The 26,329-nt window shown below is 41.0% G+C and overlaps 1 protein-coding gene across 4 annotated transcripts; it reads right to left on the bottom strand.

Moving 5' to 3' along the window:
- Nucleotides 1–76: 76 nt before the first annotated feature.
- whd (carnitine O-palmitoyltransferase whd) lies at nt 77–25,853 on the bottom strand. 4 transcript variants are annotated; one of them, XM_011150780.3, is made up of 16 exons: nt 25,480–25,853; nt 6,984–7,139; nt 6,767–6,903; nt 6,369–6,645; nt 5,705–6,028; nt 5,424–5,623; nt 5,143–5,347; nt 4,948–5,055; nt 4,826–4,851; nt 4,487–4,552; nt 4,067–4,129; nt 3,452–3,563; nt 3,093–3,362; nt 2,878–3,027; nt 2,572–2,781; nt 77–2,372 (listed from the first exon to the last, which is right to left on the bottom strand). In XM_011150780.3, the coding sequence occupies exons 2-16, from the start codon at nt 7,122–7,124 to the stop codon at nt 2,271–2,273; spliced, it is 2,391 nt and encodes a 796-aa protein (XP_011149082.1). In that variant the 5' UTR covers nt 7,125–7,139; nt 25,480–25,853; the 3' UTR covers nt 77–2,270. The 4 variants fall into 4 exon arrangements, with proteins under 4 accessions (XP_011149082.1, XP_011149084.1, XP_011149085.1 ...); XM_011150781.3 differs by having other exon boundaries at nt 2,271–2,372; nt 6,984–7,135; XM_011150782.3 differs by lacking the exon at nt 4,067–4,129.
- Nucleotides 25,854–26,329: the final 476 nt, after the last annotated feature.

Raw genomic sequence — 26,329 nt, 5'->3', positions numbered from 1 at the left:
GCCAATTGAAGTACAGTATAAAATGAACTATAATTTCGTTAACAATATCGTATAAAAATATCTCAAACACTTTGCAGACATTTCACAGTTCTTATTGTTGTCAATAATTAAGCATTTCACATATGTGATATTTTCATTCTTGATCGAATAAACATACTTTACAGAGTTAAAAAAAAAAGTTGTTCCTTATAAATTCCCAGCGTAAAAAACGCTTTTATTTACAATGATTATAAAGATCCTTCTATTAGAAGTAACACATATAAAAGGTCATTGTACAATTTCACACTTAGTTCACAGTCGTTTACACAACTTTATGAAATGTACAAAGAAGAAATGAAGTATACAAAAGATATTCATATATATATTTCATCTTCTTGCATTTTTGTCTTGCATTTCTCAAACTAAGTCTCAAACTTAGTAAGGATTAATCGTAACAACACCAAGTAATAATAACAAGTTTTTTAAAAGCACCGTTATCTCTATATGTACCCTTAACAAATGTAGAGAATGTGGTCATACAGTTCTAACCTAAGTATAAAATCACTTACAATTAAAACATTTTGCATTGATAGGTTGCACATATCAGTTTATGGCATCGCTTAAAGTTTGCTTGAGAAATTAGATTGATCACAATTACACACCTGTGTCAAAAATTTCGTCAGATGTTACATGAGATTGATAGAAATTGATGACCTCGAGAATATTATCTCGTTTATCACCTCGAGAAATTCTTCAAAAATTCAAGGTTCAATAATTTCCTAAAATGAAATATATCGTATAAAATACTTAACTTTAAATTTTGAGACAATCTCTCGAAATGAATCTTCTAGGATTTGAAAGCATGTAATTGTCCTGAAAAGTAGCAATGCTAATTACTCAAATTATTAGAAATATACATTCTTGTCCTAAAGAATGTTATTTCGAAATCAATATAACAAAAGAATATTTTTAAAATATAACTTTGAATCATGATTTTTTTGACACAATGTATGTTCATCTACGAATCAAGATGTCTTCTCACACATTAAGGAGCAGGCGATACTTATTTATCACTTATACGTCGATATTTTCGGAGAACTTTTTCATCACTTCCATATGCGCAAGTTGCATTATAAGATCAATGCACTCTTACTTGATACTAAAATACGATACAAGATGTAGTTTGTATACATGAAATTATTAAACTGCAATTACACTTGCAATAGATGTTACAATGCAATGAATGTTACAATATGCTCATTTTATGATGATAAAAATCTTTTCTTTAAAATTTCCGCTTATTGGAAACATTCGTAAGACTTAATTTTGATAATATACTCTCTTTTATATCGCTTGCGTAAAAATTCTCAACAGTCTCTACAACTAATGAGATTTGTGAGTTACCTGTTTGATGTGATACGCTGTGATAGAATAAGTAGCTTTCACGAAATATTCTACAACAATATTCTTGATATTTAATAACGTAACTATAACAGATAATATTAGTTGGTGAGAATAAGGCAACTCTATAATTGATATATATCTCATTATTCACATAATATAGATTTAAATTCTTTTGTCTCATATAGACTTAAATTCTTTGTATAAATTTTAGTTTTATAATGAAACCTTATATGAATAACCAGACTTTTACGAAGGCGAATATTCTGGAATAATCTTTTACTTATGAGAATGTCTGATGATATTCCTATAACGATATTTTCAAAATTCTCACCAACAAATATCGTAGAAATAATTCATTCGTGTATATATTGCGGCATTGTTTATGATAAAAATTACATTTTAGTAAGTGACTATCTGTATAAGTTTTTTTTTAATTATGTAACATTAATATCAAATTGCAATATCTCAAATCTGCAATATTGTACAGCAAATAATGAAAATTTGATACTTGTACTTTTGTGCACGTTTTTGCTGTGCAATATTGATAAGTCACACATAAATTGTCCAAGTATAATTATCTAATAATAAAAATGCTAATCGATAATGATACGTGTATAACGAATGTGAAAATGACTCAGTAAAAATCTATTTCTATTCGCAATTGTCTACGCTGCATTTTGAATTTTGGGCCCGTTATTTTTCCATCTACCAAAATAATCTATATGAAAAACTATGGTATTAAATTATTTTCATGTAAATATATTAAATTATATTTACACTGTTTAATCTTTTTATATACCAGAAAGAAGTTATTTGGAGGTATAAATTCTGCCTTTACTATATAGCTTATAGTCACATTTTTGAAACTATCGCTGATTTCAAATAAGTTACGCAGATCCGTTCTTCTGATGTATTTTCTTCTTCTGCTCTAACAAGTCTTTCATATCAACAAGTGCTTTTTCTATCTCTTTCGCGAATCTGGCAGCATCCTGCAAATATTCAAGCACATTCATAATCAAGTATTGAATAATCAAATAACTGAGAATATAATCTAATGAATAGAATCTTTATTATAAATATAAAGTATCAGTAAAGTAAAAGCATAAAATACGGTGTGTAATAAAAATGAGGAAGAAAACGAACGTCAATAATCGATAGTTGTGCCAACAAAACGATTGGCTGTCTTACCGTTTTCGACGATGTTCGTTTGCTAGAGATATGGAAGAATAGAAGATTTTCTCCCGCGATTATATAAGAAACACCATAACCATCGTCGGCCACAGGACCGAATCCGCCACCCGCTGAAATGCAATTGGGATACTTCTTCAAATCCAGTCTCGAAGTTTGACCATGTGGAGTCTGCGATGTCGACAGTCTCCAAGGCTCGCTCAAGACTTCCTGGGACGCAAGCATTGAGAAACAAAACCATTTGTTAGAACCGTCAATTGGACGTTAAATGCATAATATAGTCGTACAGCCGGAATGACGGGGTACCTTCAAAAACGGTGAATCTACTTCTAAGTACTTTGATATTACGTATAGGCAGAACAGATGTCTGTCTATCCCTTTGCCGCACATCGCATCCTGGTAGGCTTTTTGATGTTGCATCACCGCGGCCATCAACAGTCTTATTTTTTCCTCCGTCTAAAGAAAGAAAACACGTTAAAGACACGTACAGAGAACGGTACTTTAATTTATTCAATTCTTACCGTCACTGTCTTGTCCTCCATCGACTTGACCCATTTAGCGGATTCGATGGTGCATGGTCTGACAGTTTCTGTTCTGCCCTCCCGGAACAATCTCGTCATCGAGGCTTCGTATGTCAAACTGAACTTGGAGGCGTCGCGGTAGTACGCCAGTTGCAATGCCATTTGTATAAAAGCGTCCGGCGATATGGAGTGAGTCTTCATCAAGCCTTTACCGTAGGCATCGTGCACGTAAATGCGCAGCTCGACGTCGTTCAGTAGATTACGCGCTACCTGTTGAATAATAAGTCAATTTACGCATTGCTGTTACACGTTGCTGAATATATCACGCTTAAATGACACAAGATTGTCATTATTATTACCTGGTAGGATTTTTCAATGGCTTCGATGCACTCGGCGCTCAAATCCCATTGCAGTCGAGTGGGTGCGGGAGGTGTAAACTCTGGAGTACCCACGTTGTGGCCGTTCTTGTACCTAGGTAACATGGTTTACTTTTCAACACGGCCGAGAGAGTATAAATTGACAGGTTTCTCTATGCTATATAGCCACACTTTATTTTTAAACTTAGATGTCCGATTTATGAAACGAGTTACGTTTTATCATGCAACTCTAATACGAGTAGAGAATATGTTTTATCACTCGTATTAATATTTATTTCGAGTGGACAATCTTTTCACGACACACTTACGAAGTGAATACGACAACAATTGCGCGTTAACATAACATTAGAAAGATATCAGAGAGTTTATCATGCGAAAGTGCTTGTAAGAGAAGAGAGGTTTATCACTGTGTACAACAAAGATTACAATACACTGTAGATTACACTGCAGATTACAATCAATTCAATCGCAGTACGATTGTGCAATAGATAAAAATTATATGTCTGTGTTAGGAATAACATTCTTACATCACTGACACACACAAATTATTACATATCACATGTATCATTTCTCTAATGTAACAGTGCAAAAGATTACCCAATCTCGTTATCAGTAGCCATAATATATTCCCATAGAGTTCCCATCACCGGTGCATCAGCCCTAATGAGCACATCAGAAAGAAACATTAAAGTGCGAGAAGAAACATGAAGAACACTCATTGGTGGAAAGTATCCAATAGAGGAACAGTAAATTAAACACCAGGAATTAGATTTAGGATATTGAGAAATACAGACATTGCACCAACATCCCACAGACCTTTAATGATAACTTTGCTGCAAGAGCACTCCGAAGTTCGAAAGATTTACTCGAAGGAAGCAACACTTATGCATTACAATCTGAGTTAGATTCACGGGAGTTCTTGGAGCGCAACAAGTCAGATAGAATAACGACCAAGTTATTTTTCGAAAACAGAAGAAAGATAGATATATAGTTTAAATAAATTATATGATTTCTTACTCTTCGTTGACGAATTCCGTGCTTATCACGTACTCCCACAAATGCGACATGACCGCAGCGTCTGCCCTGCTCATTACTTATCATTATATGTGGTGTTTTAATTGACACATAAAATATGCAATGGAACTGTCGTTTTATACATTATATGTTACTCGAAATCCAGGTCTGATTTTAATATTCGCTTTCTCTCTCTATTAGTCTCTATGTGAAGTAAGGGAGGGTGCATACGTATCACACTTTTGGGTAATAACAATAAAATGAAAAATTTTTGTAAAGAAAAAAAGTCAAAAATTTGTTTCCGAAATTTTACGTTACGTCCAATTAGGACGTGATACTCACCAAGAATGTTCCGCATTGAAACCAATCTGTGGGCAGGAATCGTTTTAATAAACTAACTTCATAAAACAATAAAAACAATACTAATCGATTCTAGTGCACGACTGCAGAGATATGTTACTTACTCTTCCATTATTTCCCACGCACAAAGTGAAGGATTTATCAAACCATCGGTCGTATCCTTTTCCGTGTAACAGAATTCTACCATAGTTGTCTAACTTCTCAGGATGCTCCTGTAACGCGGAATTACAATTTCATTATTTTGAAAATTCATTTACTCCACTCGACATACATATCTTTTCCACTGGGTGTGTACGTACTGGGTCGTATTCATAAGATACGTCATCCAAAGTGACTACGAACGCAGCCTTCTCGATTAAGTCCAAGGCAACTCTATTTACACCCTTCCCGAAGAACTCTTGCCTAGCTTGTGCCCAAGCGGCTCTATCGCCAGCCGTCAGAGCGGCCAATTTCTCTTCCCCAACTGACGGCGCTGATTGGTCATCCAGAATTTGTTGAATCTGACTGCGAGACGATATCGTTATAACATGTGCGTGCGACACGCGCGATACATGAGACGTAATAATGCCCAAAAACTCACACTTCTATTTCACAGGCTTGAAGAATCCTATTTCTATAGTAAATAAGAACTTTAAAGTATCTGCCCTTATGATATACTACGATATGTTTAGCATCCTGATAGTGCACGATTTTGTCGACCTCGATCCCTGGAATTCGCGTGGTGTTGAACAGTCTTTCGTACTGCCAAGAACACAACGGTACTAATCCTTGCACCAGAATCTGAAAGTAATCATATGTTTTTTTGAGTACAAGTCCTACTCGCAAGTTTGGATGTAACGATGACGAAAATGTTACGCCTACCGGCTCCAGTTCCTGACGTTCGATAAGTCGTCTGTATTGCAAGCAAGAGCATATAGCGGACGCGGCGCGCGCGGCTTGTAAGGTCGTAGGATACGTGAGGATAGCGTCGATCCCGTAGAAGTTGGAGTTGACCATCAGGGGCGACCTTCCGCGCAGGTAAACGTATTCCTCCCACCAGTCGGACACATAGTTGGTGGACCACCAGGACTTGAGGATCAAGTAACGCTGCAGTTTATTTCCAATGCCACTTTGGAACTCCTTGGCCAGCCTCTCCATGCGAGTGTAATTCTCATCATCCAATAACGGTCGTACGCTTCTCAAATACTATTTAAAGACACAATTCTTAAGTCCTTCACAATTAATAAGAGAACAATGAGAACAGTATGGAATATAGTGCACAGATAGCGAGAGCGAATTTATATGTACGGATAGAGTTACAATCGAAGCAAATGAGAAAGCTCTACGGCACAATCTGCGTGGATGAGAATAAGAGAAGAAAAAGCAAAAGCGTCGGTTTTAGGCGATGTTAGAAAATTGCTACAATACACACACTAACGCATTTTCGATAACGTAATTACGTTTGAGCTTTTAAAAAGAGAGAGAGAGAGAGAGAGCTGTCCTTTTCTCAAGATAGAACTGTACAAAGCATCTCAGTGAATCTAACCCGGGTCATGGTGTCGACTACGGACGGCAGCGGCAGTCGTGGCAGTGATCCTTGGAAACTGTACAGCATAGGCTTATGCCAGCCGGAGAATATCTTCACCAGTAGCAGCCAGACTCGCGTGAAGTTGGATATCTTGCGGCCTTTACCTCTCGCCTCGTACATCCACCCTTTGTACATGAGCAATACTTTCAGGATGTACCGAATCGCGTATATGACCGCCAGCCATAGGAACAGGCCGACCACGAACGATCCTGCCAGATGCGCAGGTACCGACGAACTGTCGCGGAAAAAAGAGAACAATGTGTGTCAACCGCAGAGAGATGAAGCGTCGATCGCGCGTAAATCGCAGCTAGTCTGCGATCGGCGATGACACAGTTGAAATTTACGCGCGGACTTACTCGGAGAGATATGGTGAAATTTTTCCAACGAGGTCATATGGGACCTTGAAGCCGGCGAAATGTATCGCCGTTACTGTAATCACAGTGATCCACAAGCTCTCCAAGGAAGCCGGATAAACGCCGCTCTTCAGGTTGTTCTGCAGATAATACGCGTTGAGTTGGAAGCCGATATCGACGTTGTGTTCTAAGCATTGTAGGATTCGAGCGTGCGACTCACCTGGAACCTGAAGAACCTCTTCTTCCAGGATCGCACACCGGACTGCCACACCAAGTGAAGTACTTCTCGGTCGAAGTTCACGTCCCATCCTTCGTGGGTTATAGAAAAACTGAATGCTACGGCCGAATGGGCTTCCGCCATCCTTCGTCAGCCTTCCTGCGAGAATTGCAAAAATACATCAAGCATGTACTTTTTACACTGGCGCGAGAAAGTGCCGAACGTTGAGAATGTGGCATTGATTCAATCGAGCGCAGTCGCTTCGACAGATTTAATCTTGACCGTCGTTATTAATTAAAACGCTCAATAATCGCCAATGTTCAGCGACGATCGATAAGTGGCCAATGGTTGTGCGCGAACGTGGTTTCTCCTTGAACCGCACAAGCAACTCCGCAACTGTGTGCATATAGCATACATATACGATGAAAAAGTACCGCTTGAATTAACCGAAACCGGATCTCAATTGAGGGAAAACGATCTCTTGTTTCTTAGAAGCGAGTTTGCTCTATCAGCTCTATCAGCGCAGAAATCACAATGGCTCTTTGCTTCGTTGGTTGTCACGTTGACTCAAGCGATCTTCGAAATTTAAGGACTAACGATTAACGAGCGATTAGAGTCTGAAATATCTGGAAGAGATTGTCCGCGTCAAACGAACGAACAAGTCGCGCTCGATCGTCCAGGAAAAAAAGGAGAGACAGCTCGTGACGAAGACGAACTGCAACGTGCTCGCTCCGCAGCAGGCAGCGACACTGGGCGAGCGCAGATACAGCAGTTGACCTTACTTAAAGTCACAATTGCGGTGCGCACGATGCGTGCGTGCACGCATCGTCGGATCGTGCCACAAGCTGGTAAAATCATATTGGCCGCGAGTTCGATGCGCCTTTAAACTCGCGGCAGGTGATGTAATTCCGCGTGGTCGAGCACCGAATTCGAGTTTCAAAAGAATGAGCCAATGAGGGAGAGACGGCACTGTCCGCGCGCGCTGTTGTCACCTAGAGCTTTTCACCGTGGGTTTTCGTCAGTATTTCCTCAGCTACCATCGAGGTACGTCTCGCAATCAGACTCGAGCGATTTTCTGCTTTTAATAATGACGCGCTCTTAACAGCCCCGACGCGCCTAATTTAACGCGCTCGAGATTCTACTTCGTGTTCCATGTTCCACATATTTTTTTTTCCCTGTTTCTCACATATTTTTTAATTAACTGATTAATCTTGCACGGTTTAGCCAAAAAATAACGTAGAAAATATTAATCTAAGGATATAATCGACAGACAGCGTTTCTTCATCGTCTGACAGAAGCAAAATATACGAATTACGAGGGTAGTCCCAGAAGTACCTGACCTAACAAAGAAAACACAAAAAATTTGGGAAAAAATATCTTTATTTCTCTACATAGTCTCCTCATAGCTCAATACACTTTTCCCCAGCGATGTTCAATAGTTTCGATACCCTGTTTATAGTGGGAATCGTCGAGCTCCTCAAAATAGCCATCAAGCCAGCTTGGTCCATTGTTTTGACTGTTCTCCTTCGTCTCAGGTGTGAAGTGATGGACCCATGTTTCATCCATGGTTATAAATCGACGCAAAAACTCGGCTTTATTGCTGCGAAACTTCGCCAAACACTCGATTGAAACATCCTCACGACGCTGTTTCTGTTCCAATCGCGGCACCCATCTTGCGCACAGCTTTCTCATATCCAAATTTTCAGTCAATATGCGATGTACAGCACTTTTTGAAACGCCTACCATGTCTGCTAACTCGCGCACTTTTAGTCGACGGTCATCCAATACCATTTTGTGGATTTTCTTCACCATTTCTGGCGTGGTCACCTCATTTCGTCAACCACTGCGATGTTTGTCTTGGCAGCTCGTACGGCTCGTCGTTTAAACTCTGCCACCCAATATTTTACTGTTGTAAACGAAGGAGCAGACTCCCCCAGAGTAGAATCTAGCTCCGCTTTGATGATTGGTTGGACCGAGGCCTTTCAAATGAAAGTATTGTATCACATAACGATGACCAATTTTTTCCATGTTTACAAATTCACTGAGAGCGTTCACTATTGATGGCTGCCAAACAAATACTAAACAACGTAGCGTCGTCAAACTTCAAACTTAAACTTTATAAGGTTGCTACTTTCTACCATAGTCATTCTTTTCAAACAACAACCGCTATCTATACGTCAGGTCAGGTACTTCTGAGACTACCCTCGTAGTTTGTCTCCCAGATTTTTTATCTTTCATCTTACATTGCTTCTCGACATCAAGACATGCAATTTGTGCCAAGTTATACAAAGCCAATTACAAGCCAATTAGAAGCATTATCCGACTACATTACGTTTTTCCGTATAGGTCATTAAATGAAATTTAAATTCGTTTGATTAGGTTACGTTTCCGCTACAGCCTTCGGACAATAACACTTTCGAGGATAACAAGTCAGTAGCGTAAAACATACGTCACAAGAAATACCACGAGGAATTTAATATATATACTTTAAAGTTAACTTTGTTTTAAAATGAGATATGTTTTTTTCAAGAAAGGTACATTTTTTATTAACACGACAGGATTATATCGTGAGGCAAAATTTATGCGACGTGTTGCGATAAAAGGACAAAAGCTCATTCAAGCTCCTCTGGTGAAGATTTCGACGATATTTACACGCGAATTCGACGGCTGTTGCAAAGTGAAAGTTTCACGTGAAACTTCACGCGGGGGACGCGAGACGTCAAATTGAAATTAGATGATGTTACGTCGTGTTAAACGACGAAACGAATGCGAATAACGCACATATCCTCACCCAAATAATAATTTCGGCCTTTGGGTGCACGCCGTTACGAGGACGACGAATTACCGAAGCACGGCGTAGAAAGTCCGTCCGCGCGTTTCACTTGATTTCCACTCTCATCACGAGCGAGAGAAGAGGAGCATCGGGAGAACGGCGACCGGGCGGAGACCGATATAATGCAATCGTAATTAATTAACGTCGACACATCGTGACAACCGTCAGCGCGAGTCGCGCCAAAGTATTCGCGTGTGTGCCACTTTATCAAGGAGAAAAGCGATCGGTGATAACTCGCGCGCGGGAGATGCACGCAAAATGCTGCTCGCACTTTCCAATTCATGTATGTGTATTTTTCAACCTTTTAGCGAGAGAGAGAGAGAGAGAGCGAGCACGATAGATAGCCGATCCCTCGACCGAGAGGGCCCCTCCGTTAATTTCACCGCGAAGTCAGTCGATTAACTGACTGATTGTCGCACATGTGTCGCGTAATTCTCTCATGGGGAATTTCCACGTACAGAAGTACGTGGAAATAAGATAATGTCTTTCGCTGCTGCAAGTTATTTATCATTGTTTCCAGGAGATTAAAAAATTGACCAATTTGATTAAATAATTTACTTGTTTTCTGACACTGAGAATTTCGGTAGAATTTGGGAAATCGATGGGAATAAGAAAGGAATAGTAAGTTCTGTGTTCTCTAATTAATTTTTGTACGCGATCGTAATTGAGATCAGAGAAACTCAATGATGTCACGTAAAAGTACAAGTCAATCGGATAAATGTCATTAATTAAGGGTCGTACGTTAAGCGGCACTTTGCGCCGCGCTTGCAACCGTCTTGATAAGTGAATAATTTTCCAATCCAACGATCTCGACAGATCCGGTAACGCGTGGATGTCGGGAATTCTTGACCACCAAGTGTGCCCGTGTCGATGATTGGCGGCCAACGACTGGCAAGTGGTATTCATACCTTGTCCTTCTGCCGATTGTTTCGGTACTCTCGCGAGTACTCGGTACGTATCGCGAATCTTTCCGTCACCGAGTCATTGTGTCCCGAGCCGACGAGCCATGCACATGCCGCGAGGCGGAGCACGTGCATCAGTGCGTTGTTGACAGTTTCCGTGATCGGAACATCTCGTCGAGTCATCATAGCGAGTGACAGTGCCATTCGGAAAGATCGCCGGACGTCGCGAATCCGAAAGAATTTCCGATAAAAAGTATTCGTGTCGTGACAGAGAATAAAACAGGAAACTGGGATTAATCTGAATTGAATCCAAAGTCGAAAGCTGCAGGAGCAGATTTACCTCTTATATTGAATTCGTAATTCGATTTGATTTTATCCTAGTGCAGGACCTTGCTCTAAAAAAAAAAAAAAGAAAAGCTCGACTGTGTGGACACGCATTGTGGAATTTCAAGGGCACTATAAAGTGCGCGATAAACGAAGGAAAGAACTGAACTTGAAAACAGATATTATTCACAGATAATTATTCACTTCTTATCTGGCTGTTATTTATGATAATTAAAAGTTAGCCAGCTAAGACCGAACTTGTACGCATTCTTCTACTTTTCCTGTACTTCTCCTGTACGACTCGTTTTCCGGGGTTGCATCTTAAAAGTGTGTTTTCCTATGAGAGTCTTATCTCTCCGTCCGTGCTTTACGTCTTGAAAACCTGTTTTATTCCCGGTCGTTTGAAATACATTACAGACCGCAGCGGAAAAAGAACTTTCAAATTTAGAACAGATTACTTCGCATCCGTAAAAAAATGTTTGAAATAATTTAATATAAATAGCTGAGTTTACCAGTGCAATGTGCATGTGATATACGCGACGCACATTTACGTTTGATTATGCGCGAGCGTCTTTATCGCGGAACATGTTTATTTATATCCCGGAAAGTATTTTTCCACGAGGGAAAACTCCGCGCGATATCCGTTTCGTGTGGCAATATTTCGGTGAGAAACCGGCTTTTCTCTCGTCCGTCCCGATCGGGAGACGCTCCGATTTATAGCAGAGTCGTTCTCCGCTCCTGGTTTGTCATCGCCGTGCAATCTACAGGTAATAAGCGTTCCCGGTTGATCGTGTCATCAGTAACCTTGGACTTTGCACGGCGACTCGTCTGGCTGGAAGGGTTACGATAAATTTAGCGGATAATCGCAACGATCTCTCAACACATTCCGGTCTACCGCGTTGCAACATAGACAACGTCGCTGAACGTGAAAAACGTATCACTCGACCACTTAATCGTTCAGATAACAGATACAGCCTGGCCGATAATCCACCGGTTCTTTTATTATCGGACCTGTGATAGTCCGTGCGTACGCGTTCGTTTTATAAGTGTGATTGAACTCGATGATTCTGATGCGGCTCAATCGCTTGAAATTCTACGGATCGTCACTTGTTTGTGGCCGTCTGTGTCGATGGGGAATTGTCAATAGCATCAAAAACGAGAAGAGAGAGCCACCTTCCCGTAAACTCGGGAGTGTTGGACGCGTTTCTTCCAGCGCGAGTCAAAGTGATGTTTGATCTGATTCTCGTATTTGTTACCATAATTATAATTAAGCTATCAGTTTTTCTTCTCGGTAACGACTGGTTAAAATGAGCTTTTGGCAGCTCCAAGTAAAAACGGAGATCGACTGCAAAAAGTGGCTCGTACGCTGTAAAATTGTTTTCTCGTTGCGCTCTAAATAAGACGGAACGTTCCCATTCTTACTTCTTACTCTGGTATCCTCGTCAGCCACGGAGCAAATAATTTTTACAACTATAGCGTAAATTTCTATCGTTTGGACTTTGGCTAAAGAGACGCAGAGGCTGACTAAAATGAAACATTCTGTTACAGTGTTCTTGAAACGCGCAGACATCCGTGCTTGCTGGCTCGCATTGATTCTTGCGCGTGTGTGGTCTACGTTTATATGGATCTTTCCAAAAATATGCCAAATTCTGTTTTATACAACGATCACGAGGACTCTATTATATTTTTATACTTTTTCTTTTTATCAGTCCAATCTTTTATCTGTCCGATACAAGGAGACAATGTGACAAACCTCCATAATTTATCGTCAATAAATTCCGAACTCTATTTTTGTCACAGGAATTTTTTTTTTTTTTTTATGTATGTAACTATAGTATAAGGTTATTATATGTCTCAGAAATAATTATGCATATCATATGTGGACAAATTTATTTTCCATGTCATGCGACTTTATACGTTTACGACAAAATACGTTACGACAAATATAATGATAATGTCAAAATCGCATAATGCAAGTAACAAGAGAGGTAATAGTAATCATCCCGATGAATCTATATTCTAAAGTATTTCACATATGACAAGGAAATTGTGCACGCGAGACTAAAATCAAGCAACCGGAGGTCAATCGCGCGAGCGGGAAAATGTTACAGCTCTCTATCCTTCAAAGTAACGTGAGAGCGAAGTTTTCGCACTCCATCCGGTTGACTAAAGTGTATCGAACGAGCTTCTTTCGCTGCGTAAGTAGGTCGTATCGCGTATGTTTCATTTATCCATGACGCGCGTTTCGTCGACTCGACGGGATCGAGAGGTAAATATCTTGGCAAGAAGAGTTCGCGAACGAAGCCAGTCGCCGGCGCGTCGGTCAATAATAGTGCAGCCGCAAGGTCGTTAACGAAATAAACTTACAAATAAGAATAAGTGCAGACAGAATTTTCAGTGAAAATTCCAGCGCCGAGCTCGGAACGCAGAAATAATGCCGTCGTTCTGACAACACAGGTACAATTAATTCCTCAACAACTTTGTTGACTTTATATAAGACTTGGTATTAAGAAAAGGCACGATGACTTTGTATCTTATGTAATCAGAATGATGTCGGCCAGTTTCAGGAGCAAACGCATCGCGCGTAAACGTGGAAAACGGCCGCGCGAGTAAACGCGAGTACCAATTTCGAGTCTCCGAAGATCGGCAAGAAATCATCTCGGCAAGATTTCACACGTCACGGTTATTGGGTTTTGCCAGCGACATGTACATATTATATATGCTCGTCATCGTGCCGCGCTATCTCTATTGTATTATTTACGATAACGCGCAAAAGCGAAGATCACGAGCGCTGGCGTCTTTCGATAGACGTCTGCGAGACGTCGCACATCTGCGAAATCACACACACACACACACATACACACACACACCACACACACACACACACACACACACACTACACAGCATATACAGACACGAGGTGGAGTTTATCGCGTTTGTACGCGTACAGAAATCGCTGCGATATGTGCAGTCGTATTAGATCCTCGCTGCAAACACGCAAGGAGTACTCTGTAACTGTGACACCATTGATAATCGAGCTAATATACGGAGAGACTGGAGTCCAACTCGCTGTTAACACGAATCACGTGTAGCGAACGTATCTCTCTTTCTTCCTTTTGGGAATCGCGCAATCATACGAATAATGAGCCGATGTGAGCGGCTGGCAGATATCGGATAAGATAGAGCGAATTACATAATTTCGGGAATAACCGATTTACAGGTGAAATACAACGACTTCCTGCGATTCACGCAGAATATCTTATCCATCATTGGACCTCTCATTCTCCGATCTCATCGATGCGCGATCTGTCGTCGATGCAGATTGCCACGCCGGGTTAAGTACTGAGGTTTTTACACGCTAATTCGAATTACTGTTATCGCGAAACTCCTGATAATTATTCCCGACATTTGATCCTCCAATCACTGTCTGAGCGTTTCTACACCGTAATCGGAATTTTATCAAGCGGAGAAAGAAGCGACCGCGAAATAACGATAATGCGACGAACTCCGCGTATCAAGATCGATCGAAATCGGTGCTAATCGGTGATCTGTATCGGCGATCTGTATCGGCGATCCACACGCGTCTCGATGATAATTGCGCGAACTTTGCGACGTTAGCAGCCGTCACGAAGTTAAGAAATAGCGCGTCGTATTAATATCGCTCTTTGACGTCAATCAGTCGCGATTGTGACACTCTATTGCTGATGTCTGTCGCGCGAAGCTCGTTCTCCTCCTTATTTTTCTCACCATCACTCTGCATTCGGAGCTTTCCCCTGTACATACTGTACTGTCGTCGCAATCATAACAGGAAGAAAAAGGCCAAACGTACGCGCTTCGCCCAAAAAAGTATAATGGGATTTATATCGTCAATCATTTTAATTATCCAGAGATACCGAAGATAACCGAAGAAAGGACAATTACTGATAAAATATAAAAATATTTTATCCCGTTCAACTTATGTGTGTGCGTGTGCGTCGTAATCATAACTATCGGTGTTATCATGCAGGGAGAAAGCGAAGTGTACGCATCCAAATCCAATAGCTCCAGTATTGTTTCTGTAATGACTCACATATATTGATCTTCATTACGATCGCATCGAGTGGTAACACTCGACAATGACACGTGTATTACGTGGAATAATACGCAAAGAATCACACTCCGCGTAATTGTTTTTGTGTACTCTGGGATCTCATGTAGTGTAGGGAGATTCAGCCCCTCGCAGGAGCGCGATAATTGTATCTCGCTTTTCCTCGCTCGTGCGCTTTCAACCCGGATATGACGAGCTAAGCTGATAACGCTATTGACTGCATTATTGATTGCGCTATTGACCCACGTGCAACGGTGTGAGATATTTTACGACGAGCTACCAGCTACGCGAAGATATCTATCAGCGCAATTTCAGTCCCAACGATAACAACGCAATATTACAGACGAATAGACATATTATCGTACTCGTCGAGACTTTTTTTCGGGTGTGCGTCAATTATTTATGCTCAACACGCGCATTTAATCGCAAATCCTAATAATACTTCCGGTATCTCGTCGGTATGTCTTTGAAAGAATCAAAGATAAGAGAAAGGATATTTTTGAATGAGTCAATATTAACGCAGAGCTCAATAAAAAAAAAGGAGCAAAAGCTAGGAATGAAGAGAAAAAGGAGAACGAACTTTAAGACTTGTGATGTTCGGCTCGACACGAAGAAAGCACCTGAATAAATTATAGATTCACGTCGAGGAGAAAAACATGTTTCCTTGAACTCAGTCATTGGCACATAATTTTGCATTTAGCAGTGAACACACTCAAGGAACACTTCATATTTATTTATTTATTTACTTTCTGCTGTTAAACGCAAGCCTTTCAGCCGTGCTTTTACACACAAATATTATACTACGCTTTTGCGCAGCAAGAATATATTCACAGTTGTAGAATGCATATTTATTTAGCTGCGGTTAATTATGATCGATTAAGAGCTTCGTGGTCGGTCCGATATCACAGTAAATTATAGCATAATAAACTGGAGAAGAGTAAATAGAAATAAAAAACCGACTCGGTCGATATCGTACATATCTTGTGCCTTCAAAAAAGCCGTATGACATAATATACATCATAAGATAAATTATAGTATAATAATACGATATATGCACATGTTACATTTGTCAATTAGTGTCATCCATATTAGTCGTTATGCAATAATGTTGGATAAGGACAAAAATTCACTCGCAAACATCATCAGAAACGCCGAAGACAAGTGTATCACATGAGAGCAAAAGACGAGAAGCTTTTTATTGCAACTTACAGGCCGCTCAAGTTTTATCTGAGAATTTTTCATATCCGAGTAACTCGCATAAAATACGCAACGATGTTCAACGTTCTCAGATTAAATGAGTTACATAAGTTACGCAAGAAACGCGCGATGCAAAAAATACTGTATCGGTTGACTTCATCGTGTTTCGTACCGTCCGTTCAAATGATAATCACTTGACAATGCTAGTCGCGCTTCGGCAAACATGATATTTATGAAAAACGATTAATTTTTATGCGAGCAGCAGTAATCAGCATGTTATCGCTTCAAGTACGAAGCGTAGAGAGAGAGACAGAGAGAGAGAGAGAGAGGCGACCTTCTCGCCGAAGCGGCCGTTTTATGACGCGCGCGTGCGTCGAGTCAGTATTATTTTTTCCGCATGTTATTATTTTCATCGGACAATAGCAGTGCATGGCGTTGCTAATCTCATTCACAACTTTACCCCCATTTCGGTTCTTGTCACCCCTTAGAGGAAGACCACGAGTAGTGTGACGAATGGACTTTGAGTACCAAATGATTAGTATATTCACATGATTATTTCGTCCGCGTGTTGTTGTTCTCGTCAGACAATAGCAGTGCGTGGCGCTGATAATGTCATTCACGACTTTACCTCCAATTCCGGATCTTGTCATCTCTTAGAGGAAAACCACGAGGAGTGTGACGAAAGGACTTTGAGTACCAAGTGATTAGCATATTCACACAAGTACTTTGCGTCACATGACTTCGCGACCTCGATTTATTATCGTTATACATCATTATGCGATAGACAATACATCTCGAATACATGATTCCGCGAAACGGCGACATACTGGCACGAAAACACGATGTCTTAATTAAATTTGAAGTCAATTTGTTAAAAACGTAAACAATGACGACGCGCGTGTGTTTGCTTTGCTGAAAATTCGCGCGTTCTCGCGAAGAAGTAACAAACACATGTCGACTGATTACGTCCGTGTTTATCCATGCACCATTTTGAAGAATCGGTGATGTAACATCCGGCTTAGGATTCGCCATTACAAGCACAGCCGGAAGTCCAATAGCTAAAACGATCTGTAAGGCGACGTGCGAAGAACGTGCGGGGACCAATCGTGAAAAACCTTCACGATTTAGCGAGGTGACGTGTCGACGTCATCGTCGAGAAAAGGAAATTACAATATCATGATATTCCGTATGCAAGTAGAGCTTTCGCTTGAATATTAATGTTTCGTATTGAATTCGGAGATCACAGGATCATCTTTCTGCGAAGCGTCAAGGACGAGTCAGAGCAAAATAAATTTCGCATCGCCGTATAGGAAGCGATAGCGGTGTCGCAAAATTGAAAGGCAAATCCGAAATGCAGCTTTACAGCGCGAGAGCGCGTCATCAGTACGTAGAAAACATTTCTTGTGATCGTGATAAGCCGAAATACGCAGAGAATTGCGCATTGACATCGTCACGATTCTTCTTGCATCGTGTGTGCGCGTATGTGTGTATGTGTATGTGCGCCGCGTTTATCAATGCTCATTACATAATCATCACAATATCGCGCGCCCGTCCGCCGTTCGTTTGCAGAAATAATGAATACTCGCCGTTAGAAATAATTAGACATCGCAATTAGCCACGAGGCTAATTGTTTCACTACTCGACCTAAAAGCCATATCACACTACACACGTCGAATAGAGATCGCGTTGCAACTGCGCATCGCCGGCTGGAATCTGACCGACGGAAGCGAAACGGACGGAGGTCCTGATGATAGTCCAGAGTTAATTCTCACAAATGTGTATTGCATTAATTTCATATGCTTGAAATACGTCACAAACAAATTTCGAAGTCTCCTTCAATTCTTTCACGCGAATTATTCCGCGTAATATACGCCGCAACGTCATTGTAGCGAACTTTTAGTCGAAAAACGTAAGAAATGTTTTCTGCTGTTTTTGTTGTTACCAGTATCAGCAAAATTATTAGTTCGCATGAGTTGTATGTTGTTGTATATACTCGAGATAATCGCTGATATCTATTTTTAACCTGAAATACATGGTGCGATACGATTCATGCGTCACATATTCGAGCAACTATAGTTTTGCAAGCGAAACATGAAGGAATTATTTTGTATGCGATGAACATAGAGACCATTTTGCAATGTAGTTTTCGTTAAAAGACGCAAGGTGCAATTACGTGAGATTATCTGCTTGGAAGTACTAATCCGATATTACCAATACGATATTATCTGCGAATTGTCAGAATAGAAGGAACTTAGTAGGTTTCAAAATTGAAGCGTTTACGAAATACGATTCCGGCGTTCGAGCCAGTTTGTTTTCCCAAGGTTAAATTCCTCATTATAATTCTCAGCACTTTTATCGCTTCGTTGGACTTTGATCATCATGGGACATTCATGGCCGAGTCCAGTACTGAATGTACGTACCATAAGATCTATCATAGCTGACTTGGAAAAGTGAGCGTATATATTGAAAATTACAATGTAGTAGAAAATCACCTTGTATGCGTGTGAGAGAGAGAGAGAGAGAGAGAGAGAGAGAGAGAGAGAGAGAGGAACTTTCATCATGATGAAAACAATAGAAACCAGCGACGAAGGATATCGCTATATCTCAAACAAAGTACGCGCGTCATATCGATAAATAATGTATATTGTCTTAGGAATATGTTTAAAAATCTCAAAACGCATTTTGTCCCTAAAGATCAACTAAATTTTATAATTTTTAATTTCAGAGTATGGGAATGTAAAAATCGATCACTCCGATCATCATCGCGATGTTTATCATTGTGATGTTTACAATCAAATGTGATTCGCGACGTTTTTTTCTGCGTATATTTTTTTTTAGTCTGTTTAGTTCTTGTACGGCTGCGCATCAGGCATTTTTAAACATCAGGGCTTCATTAAACGTAAAACAGTTGACATACATGTATAAATTATGAGTTGTGTTGTTATATGATATCTACCATGACATTGAACGTTTTAAAGTGCCATTTAAAGCGCCATTCATTAGCTAATCTTCATGCCAATTTATACAAAGTACTTCTTCTCGTTCTATTTCCACGTTATATTCGTCAATGTCAAGTTAGCCGAAACGCGTTTTATCTTATTTCTGATGATGATGAGGTGAAAGGCAAAAATGAACTGTTTGCATTAAAGCATCTGCGATATTTGTATTTGCGGTACTTCTTGCATGTTATATGTGATTATAGAGCGGGCATCTACAAGGAGAACAAGTTGTGTATTAGCATGCTGATTATTCTCATCGATAAACTCTCTCTCTCTCTTTCTTTCTTTCGTTTCTCTCTTTTCTGGGAGAGAAGCACGAGAATAGGATACCGCCGGTTATACGGTAACGGTACTCATGAAACGGTCTTGGCGAAAATTAAACCAAAAGATTTAATAGCGCACACCGTTAACGGATCATGAGATCCGGCCGTTGCAATTGCCTAATTTCCTATCATCATTATACATAATAGCATCGAATAGATAAGTCTTCACATTAGATTAAAGTCGCATTTAGTACCCATAGGATGAAAAAACAATTATGAATTCAGACATACATCGGAAATAAACGACTCAATTTTTACGATTTAATTTTATTTTGAAAATAAATCGACAGAAAAGTTAACAACTAAACGAGTTAAGCGAAACAAAGTTGGTTAAAATAGAGACAACTGTTTAATTCGTATAGTTTATAGAAATAATGGTTCGACAAAAGCGTAAAATAGTGGATATATATCGGAAATTTTCAATGAATACTTTTGATTTATTGATTAAATTATTCCTGAAGAAGAGATGCACATTTCTTATGTATACTTAGAAGGGTATGACAGTGTGATGTTTTAATTCCTCTCTAATTCTGACTTGAAAAAGTACGATAGAATATTAATGAGCTGTAAAGTTTGTTGGCCGATTAAGATGTTGAAATAAAATGTATGCAAATTAACAGAGAACTTAGCGAGACACGATTGTATGATAACTATCAATCGTATAAGTTTCATTGACCCGATTTATAAATTAAAAGAAAAAGAGACAGAAGAGAGAGAGAGAGAGAGAGAGAGCAGAAAACTATATATCTTAATTGCATATTTTACTAATATGGATCAGCATGCAATAAATAAATCAGGTACATGAGAGGAACGACAAAATTTTAAATCATAAGAAAATTTTTATAATAAATAAATCTCACGAATTCGTACGTATTCATTATCATCATTCATAATGCATATTAGCGTAACATGTACCTATTCATCATATGAAATCTTCGGGTAAATCATTTCAATGTTAATGGCGAATTAAGCCGTGTACACGTTGGCCTGCGTTATCAATTGATCAATATTATATAACGCTCGTACGTATGTCATTCCGATAAATAATATTCGAGAGAGAAATAATTAATAACTGACTATGACGATAAGCAGTAAAATACTAAACAGTAGCGGAATGTTTATTCTTCGGAAATCTTATCTGCCGAAGTTATTTAAAAGTTAGGAAAATGTTTAAAGATTGGGAAAATATTCAAAACAAATCGAATAGACACTCGCTGAGTGCTACGTTGCCGACAACGAAGACGATAAACGAGCTCTGTTTTTTTTTTCTCTTTTATTGCAACGAGATTATAAGTAAGATCGTAAATGAAATATACAGCGTAGCGTAATGTAAATCGCAAGAGATCTGAACATGAAGTTGAATGAATAAATAAGCGAATAGAACGCGTATATAAATCCGCGCGACGGGTTCATCAAAGTTCATCCGGTATTGCCGCTGTGCAAAGACGTCAAAGAGATTCTTCTTATTGACGTCGTGTCCACGACACTGTCCGTTGTTTTTCCCGTTGTATTGTATGTTGTATTAATGATAAACTATTGTTATCAATAAGTTACACGATAAACTATCTTAGCTTCTGAAGTCGCGATGCGTCACCGTATACGTGGATTTAACAGTGCTCAAACTGACCCGATTTCCCCGGGTCAAATTCCAGTCAAACCAGCCCACACACATTCCCAGTTTGTGGATGAGTTTGTGGATGAGTGTCTTCGACACGACCGGTTATTCGTGTTCATCGGATATTTATACCGGAATATATATCTTCTTCAATATGCATGGAACCGCTATGATATTTAACTTAACGGCAACGTGTATACCTACAATATCACATCGAAAGCAGTGTTTAAAGAGTATCGAGAAAGCATCCGGCAGATTATCCATTCCTTTGTTAAAGCACAAAGATTAATGCACTGGCAAGTAATCTCACGTTAAATTTGAAGCCCTTAACATTCTCCGAGCGAAAATTTAAGATACCTCCTCACTCGAACGGGCGCCAGCAAGTGGTTTATAAAATCGAAGACAATAATATTTTTTTTCTCAAAATTGATTCTCGACGTTTGTTAACGATACTTTTGCACACGCTAGCTTAAATACGACTCGACCGTAATTTTTAACTTTACTTAACCGTAATTATAGTATAGAAAAAAGAAAAATATGTAGACAGCTAAGTGCAATCTATCTACGATCTAATCATTTGGAATGGAGTATGCTTATAGAAATTTTCGATATGTTTTAGTTTACAATTTTATGCATCAAGTCGGATTGGAATTTTATAATCCTGAGATATTATTTACGTCCTAAAACTTCATATCTCCTGCTAGAATTCGCAACTTTTATCTTCAATTTATCGTGCGAATAATTTTTATTGCTTTCTCTCTGCTTCTGTTCCTTTATACTGGCAATCGCCCCATTTAGCTGCACGACATAAACCGTCTGGACACAGCCGCAAAAGTGCAATCGCCTTTTGCGTGCGTGTAACATGCACGTGTCGCGTGAGAGGTCGCGTTCTAGTAAGAAAATCTCGTTTGAAGGAGCGGACTTTGACTCAGGAAAGCAGTCACGGGTCTACCGCTCCGGATATTTTAATCCATCGTTTTTGCTCGGAACACTGCAAGGTTGCTGGTAAAATTATTAGGATCATGAACGTTAAGCAGCACGACATTAGACCCACGATTATTAGCGAAAACATTATAAGTGAAAATATCGACAGCTAAACGCACGTGTACATTCCGCGCGATTTCCTTCAATTTTTGCGAACGTGGCTCGCGATATATTTCGCGGAAACATTATCACGCTGATTACGCGTTATATTTTTAAAAACATAGAAAGTTAACATCGGACGTTACGAAGAACCGGCGCAAAATCATGATATGTACGCCGTTTTGCTTCAACGGTGATTTGGAAAAATCTCTCGTGTAACGAGAGCGGAAAAGACGAAGCAAAAAAAGCGATAACAAAGCGACGGTTAGAGTTCATTAGAGTTCATTAGAGGGGAAACGAATCAGCCTTCTCATTCGGCATTTAAATTTATTTCAACCCATTGGCATTGATTTGTTTTATAGTGTAATGCATTGCAGTGTGGTGACCTTCGTTTGTATTAATTTGCATCGTCTTGCAGTCTTAACTTAAAAAAATAATTATTTTGAGATGCAAATCACAATGCCGCGATAATACTGCGATACGATTGACACTTTAGCGGTATCGAGCGGCGCGCACGTGATTCTCTAAACAGCGATGACGCAACTGTATCCTGTCTGTTTACGTTTCAGTGTTGCACAACGCATTTTTATCGCATGCTATGGCTTTTATCTCGCTCTTTTTCTCTCTTAGAAATGTTTGATCCCTTATTTCGTATCTAACACGTGTTTCGAACGAACATGATTCAGTATGTGAAGAAAGCAGAGAGTCGCACGGCGGATGACCGTATTGAATATAAATGCGATCAAAGAGCATTCGACAGGGTCGAAAGTTCCAGTCATGTTTTATACGCAGATTATACGCTAGAAAATTGCTTAGTAAGGATGAATAATGTACGAAGTCGCATCGAGAACCGATTGAAGAATTACATACAGTGTAATTTTGTAAAAATTTGAATGCACGTAATAAATCACGAGGAAACGTGAAGTTGACGAAGACATGAACGTTGTTGCTTTCGTCACTCGAGTTTGAATATTGTTAAATAATCGTTTCTTTAAACTCTTGTTGTCGTCGATCGGGTTGAAACTGCCTCGTGACTTTTTGCATTTAAAATATAGGAATAATTTCGGCAAATAATTTAATCGTCTGGTCATTTTCAACGATAACAACAAGGCATCAAGTGATTTAAATATTACGTGATAAATGATAAAATAACCGCAAATTTTGACTCATAGCACTCCTTACGAAAATATTTGCGACGCTGATACCAGTCATTCCGCTCACCAATAAAAAGTCCTAAAGGCATCATTTAGAGAGGCGTACAAACATTAATCGGGCTCTATTTCCGAATCGGAGCGTAAACATTATATTCGTTTAATTACCAGATACCTCGACTTAATAAGCGTTCCACGTTATCTCGCTCATTATCTGCAACTGTGACAGAGAGGTATACGATGCTTGTTTCCTTCGAGAAATATAATAGACGCTGAAGAAGAGCACTTTGGAGTACAAAGGCGACGAGAGGCGACCCAGCCGGAGAGAGCTTCGCACACGAGCACGTGTCGATTCGGGTCTCTCGACGACGTAAACTTGCTTCACCTACTTCTTCCGCGAAGAGAATAAAATACTCGTAACGTTCTCGCAAACGCTACTTTTCTCCCGCAGATCCGCAGGCAGGCAACGTTACACTTGTCGATTTCCTGATTACTACGATAATATATTGACACCTTACGAATAATGCAGTTGCGACTGGAAAGTTAAGCCAGGCAACAGGCTATAAGAATAAAAATGGATCAGTCACAATAGACTATTCTTGTAATATTCGATTGTGATTGGTCTATTTTTATTCTTATTGCTTGTTGCCTAGCATTGTGCAAGGGGCCTTAGACGTATATACACGGCACGGAGCGCGCAATGCGCGCGTGCGATAAAACGCATATTAACTGAGTCGTTTGCTCGGCCGATTTGGCGGTAAGACAACTTCCGTTATTATTAACCCGCGCTGACGCGCTGACACATGACAGACGCGGAAGAGTCGCGGACTCCACGAGAAGTTCGCGCGGCTCTTCCAGCCGCACTTTCCATCCTCTTCCGCGTCAGTTCACCCTCGCGTGTCCTTTCTCTTCCCCACGAGAGAGGCGCGAAACTCACACAGAGGTTTGTTTTCTATCGCTGGATTGACCTCGCTACTTTGCGCTACTTGTCTCCTCCTCCACCTCCTTTCTCCTCGACTGCACACACCTGTCTCTTTTGAAGTTCCGAAAGTGCTCGCTAGCTCAACGATAGATAACAAACCCCCCCGTTTTCCGACGGCGTGTGGATCGCGTGTGTGTGTGTGTGCGCGGCCGGCAAGAAGAACAGGTTTAACGATATAATGGTTACGCGATGGTACTTGCGAAAGAACTTGCCGCCTTGCTCGTAAGAGCTGTTTGCTTCATTCGAGCGGACGAGAATTCTATTATCTCTAATGAATCCTCTTCGGACACGTCGCGGAACGTCGCGTCTCTCCGTGTCCACACCGTCGCGGTCGCGAGGAACTCGGAGGTCTGCGTTTCCTGTCAGGCGGCAATTATTGCCGAGTGCAATCCGAAGGTCTCCGAACACGACTGTCTTCCCTGAGCGCGCGGCTCTCACGCGGATTGTATTGCGCGCCTCGCGGTCGCCTCGCGTGGAATTTCGCCGCGGATGTCATTAACCTTCATCGACCTATTTCGCACGGACACCCACCGCGCGCGGCCGCGCAGGTAGCGCAGAAACAGCCAGGCGATTTGAATCGCGGACGAACGGCGCTCGGTATCGCCGAATTTTTTCCCCTCGCGCCGCCCGCAAGCATCGTCGTCGCGAGCGCGGGCGCGGGCGCGAGCGGGAAAGCGTGACTCTCGCCGACTTTCTCGTCGGCGGGAGAAGGCGCGTATCGGTGCGGCAAAAAGTACGAAGGCGTTCCTAGTGAGTGAGATCCAGATAGAAAAATATTTTCCGCCGCCCCGGAAGAGGGGCGAGCGAGAGGCGTGCAGAAGTAAAGGGAATGAAAGGTCGAGACACAACCGCTGGCAGCCGATTGGTAGGTCACGAGGGTGCGCGACCGCGCCTGCGAATCGAGAGGCAAGCCACGCTTTACTCTAAGGTCTCTAATAATAGAACACCATCTTGTGTGTGCGTTACGCGAACGCTCGCGCGACGCGTCTGCTGCGTAACTCACCGTGCGCGGACGCGTATGCGTGTACACCGTATCGGCTCGGATGCTCGTTCGCGTTGTGAAATTTCAGAGATGGACGAGTCGGCGTCTCTCAGCTGGTCTCCCCCGTCTGCGTGTTGGCACTGCGGCGGCGAAGCGACGACACGAAACGATGAATCCGCGGTGGAACCGGGCCGGATCGGGCTCGGGCGAGACGCACTTCTTGTTACGCCGTATTATTACGTTTTTGTCGCGTAGTCGACGGCCTGATTAGGGAGCTGCGCGTGACTGACAACAACCGAACGAATCGGAGCACCGATGCGCACTGGGCCGGACTGCCGGAGTACTGAAGGCGACGAGCTCTCACGGAGCCACACGGAGAGCCGTTGCATTCACGCTCCGCGCAGCAGTGCGCGCGCGCAGCGCGCGAACCGCCGTATAAATCAACGAGTCAAGGTATCATTCCGAGTCATAGATGGGAAGGAGTCTTATTCCGCCGACCGCTGAAGGTCCGGAATCCACTCCGGAGGCCCGGAGGTTGTCTCCTTCGAGCGTGCCTCTGAAACACGAAGGTTCATTCGGCGCGCCATGCGATCGTGCGACTCGCGAAAGTAACGGCCGAATTGTCGATCGAAGATGACAGGATCTCGAGTTTTTTCGCTATTATTTTAAAATTGTCTCGAGAATATGTGAGAAGAGAAGACGTTGAGCGGCACATTCTTCAGACGCCTATGGGACGTCTGTTGGATATTCGTGTTGTTGCTGAGAAGTCATATTGTTTGTTCAAAAACTAAAGACAATTCGCTTGATTCTTCCTTGATTCTCGAACGAAGCGGGCTGATCTAGATTTCTATCGATCGAAAAATGGTGGCGA

This window comes from Harpegnathos saltator, unplaced genomic scaffold (genome assembly GCF_003227715.2).
Source record: "Harpegnathos saltator strain DR-91 unplaced genomic scaffold, Hsal_v8.6 scaffold785, whole genome shotgun sequence".
NCBI lineage: Eukaryota > Metazoa > Arthropoda > Insecta > Hymenoptera > Formicidae > Harpegnathos > Harpegnathos saltator.
The sequence above is the reverse complement of the archived record's forward strand: the minus strand, read 5'-3'. Positions and strand labels throughout refer to the sequence as shown.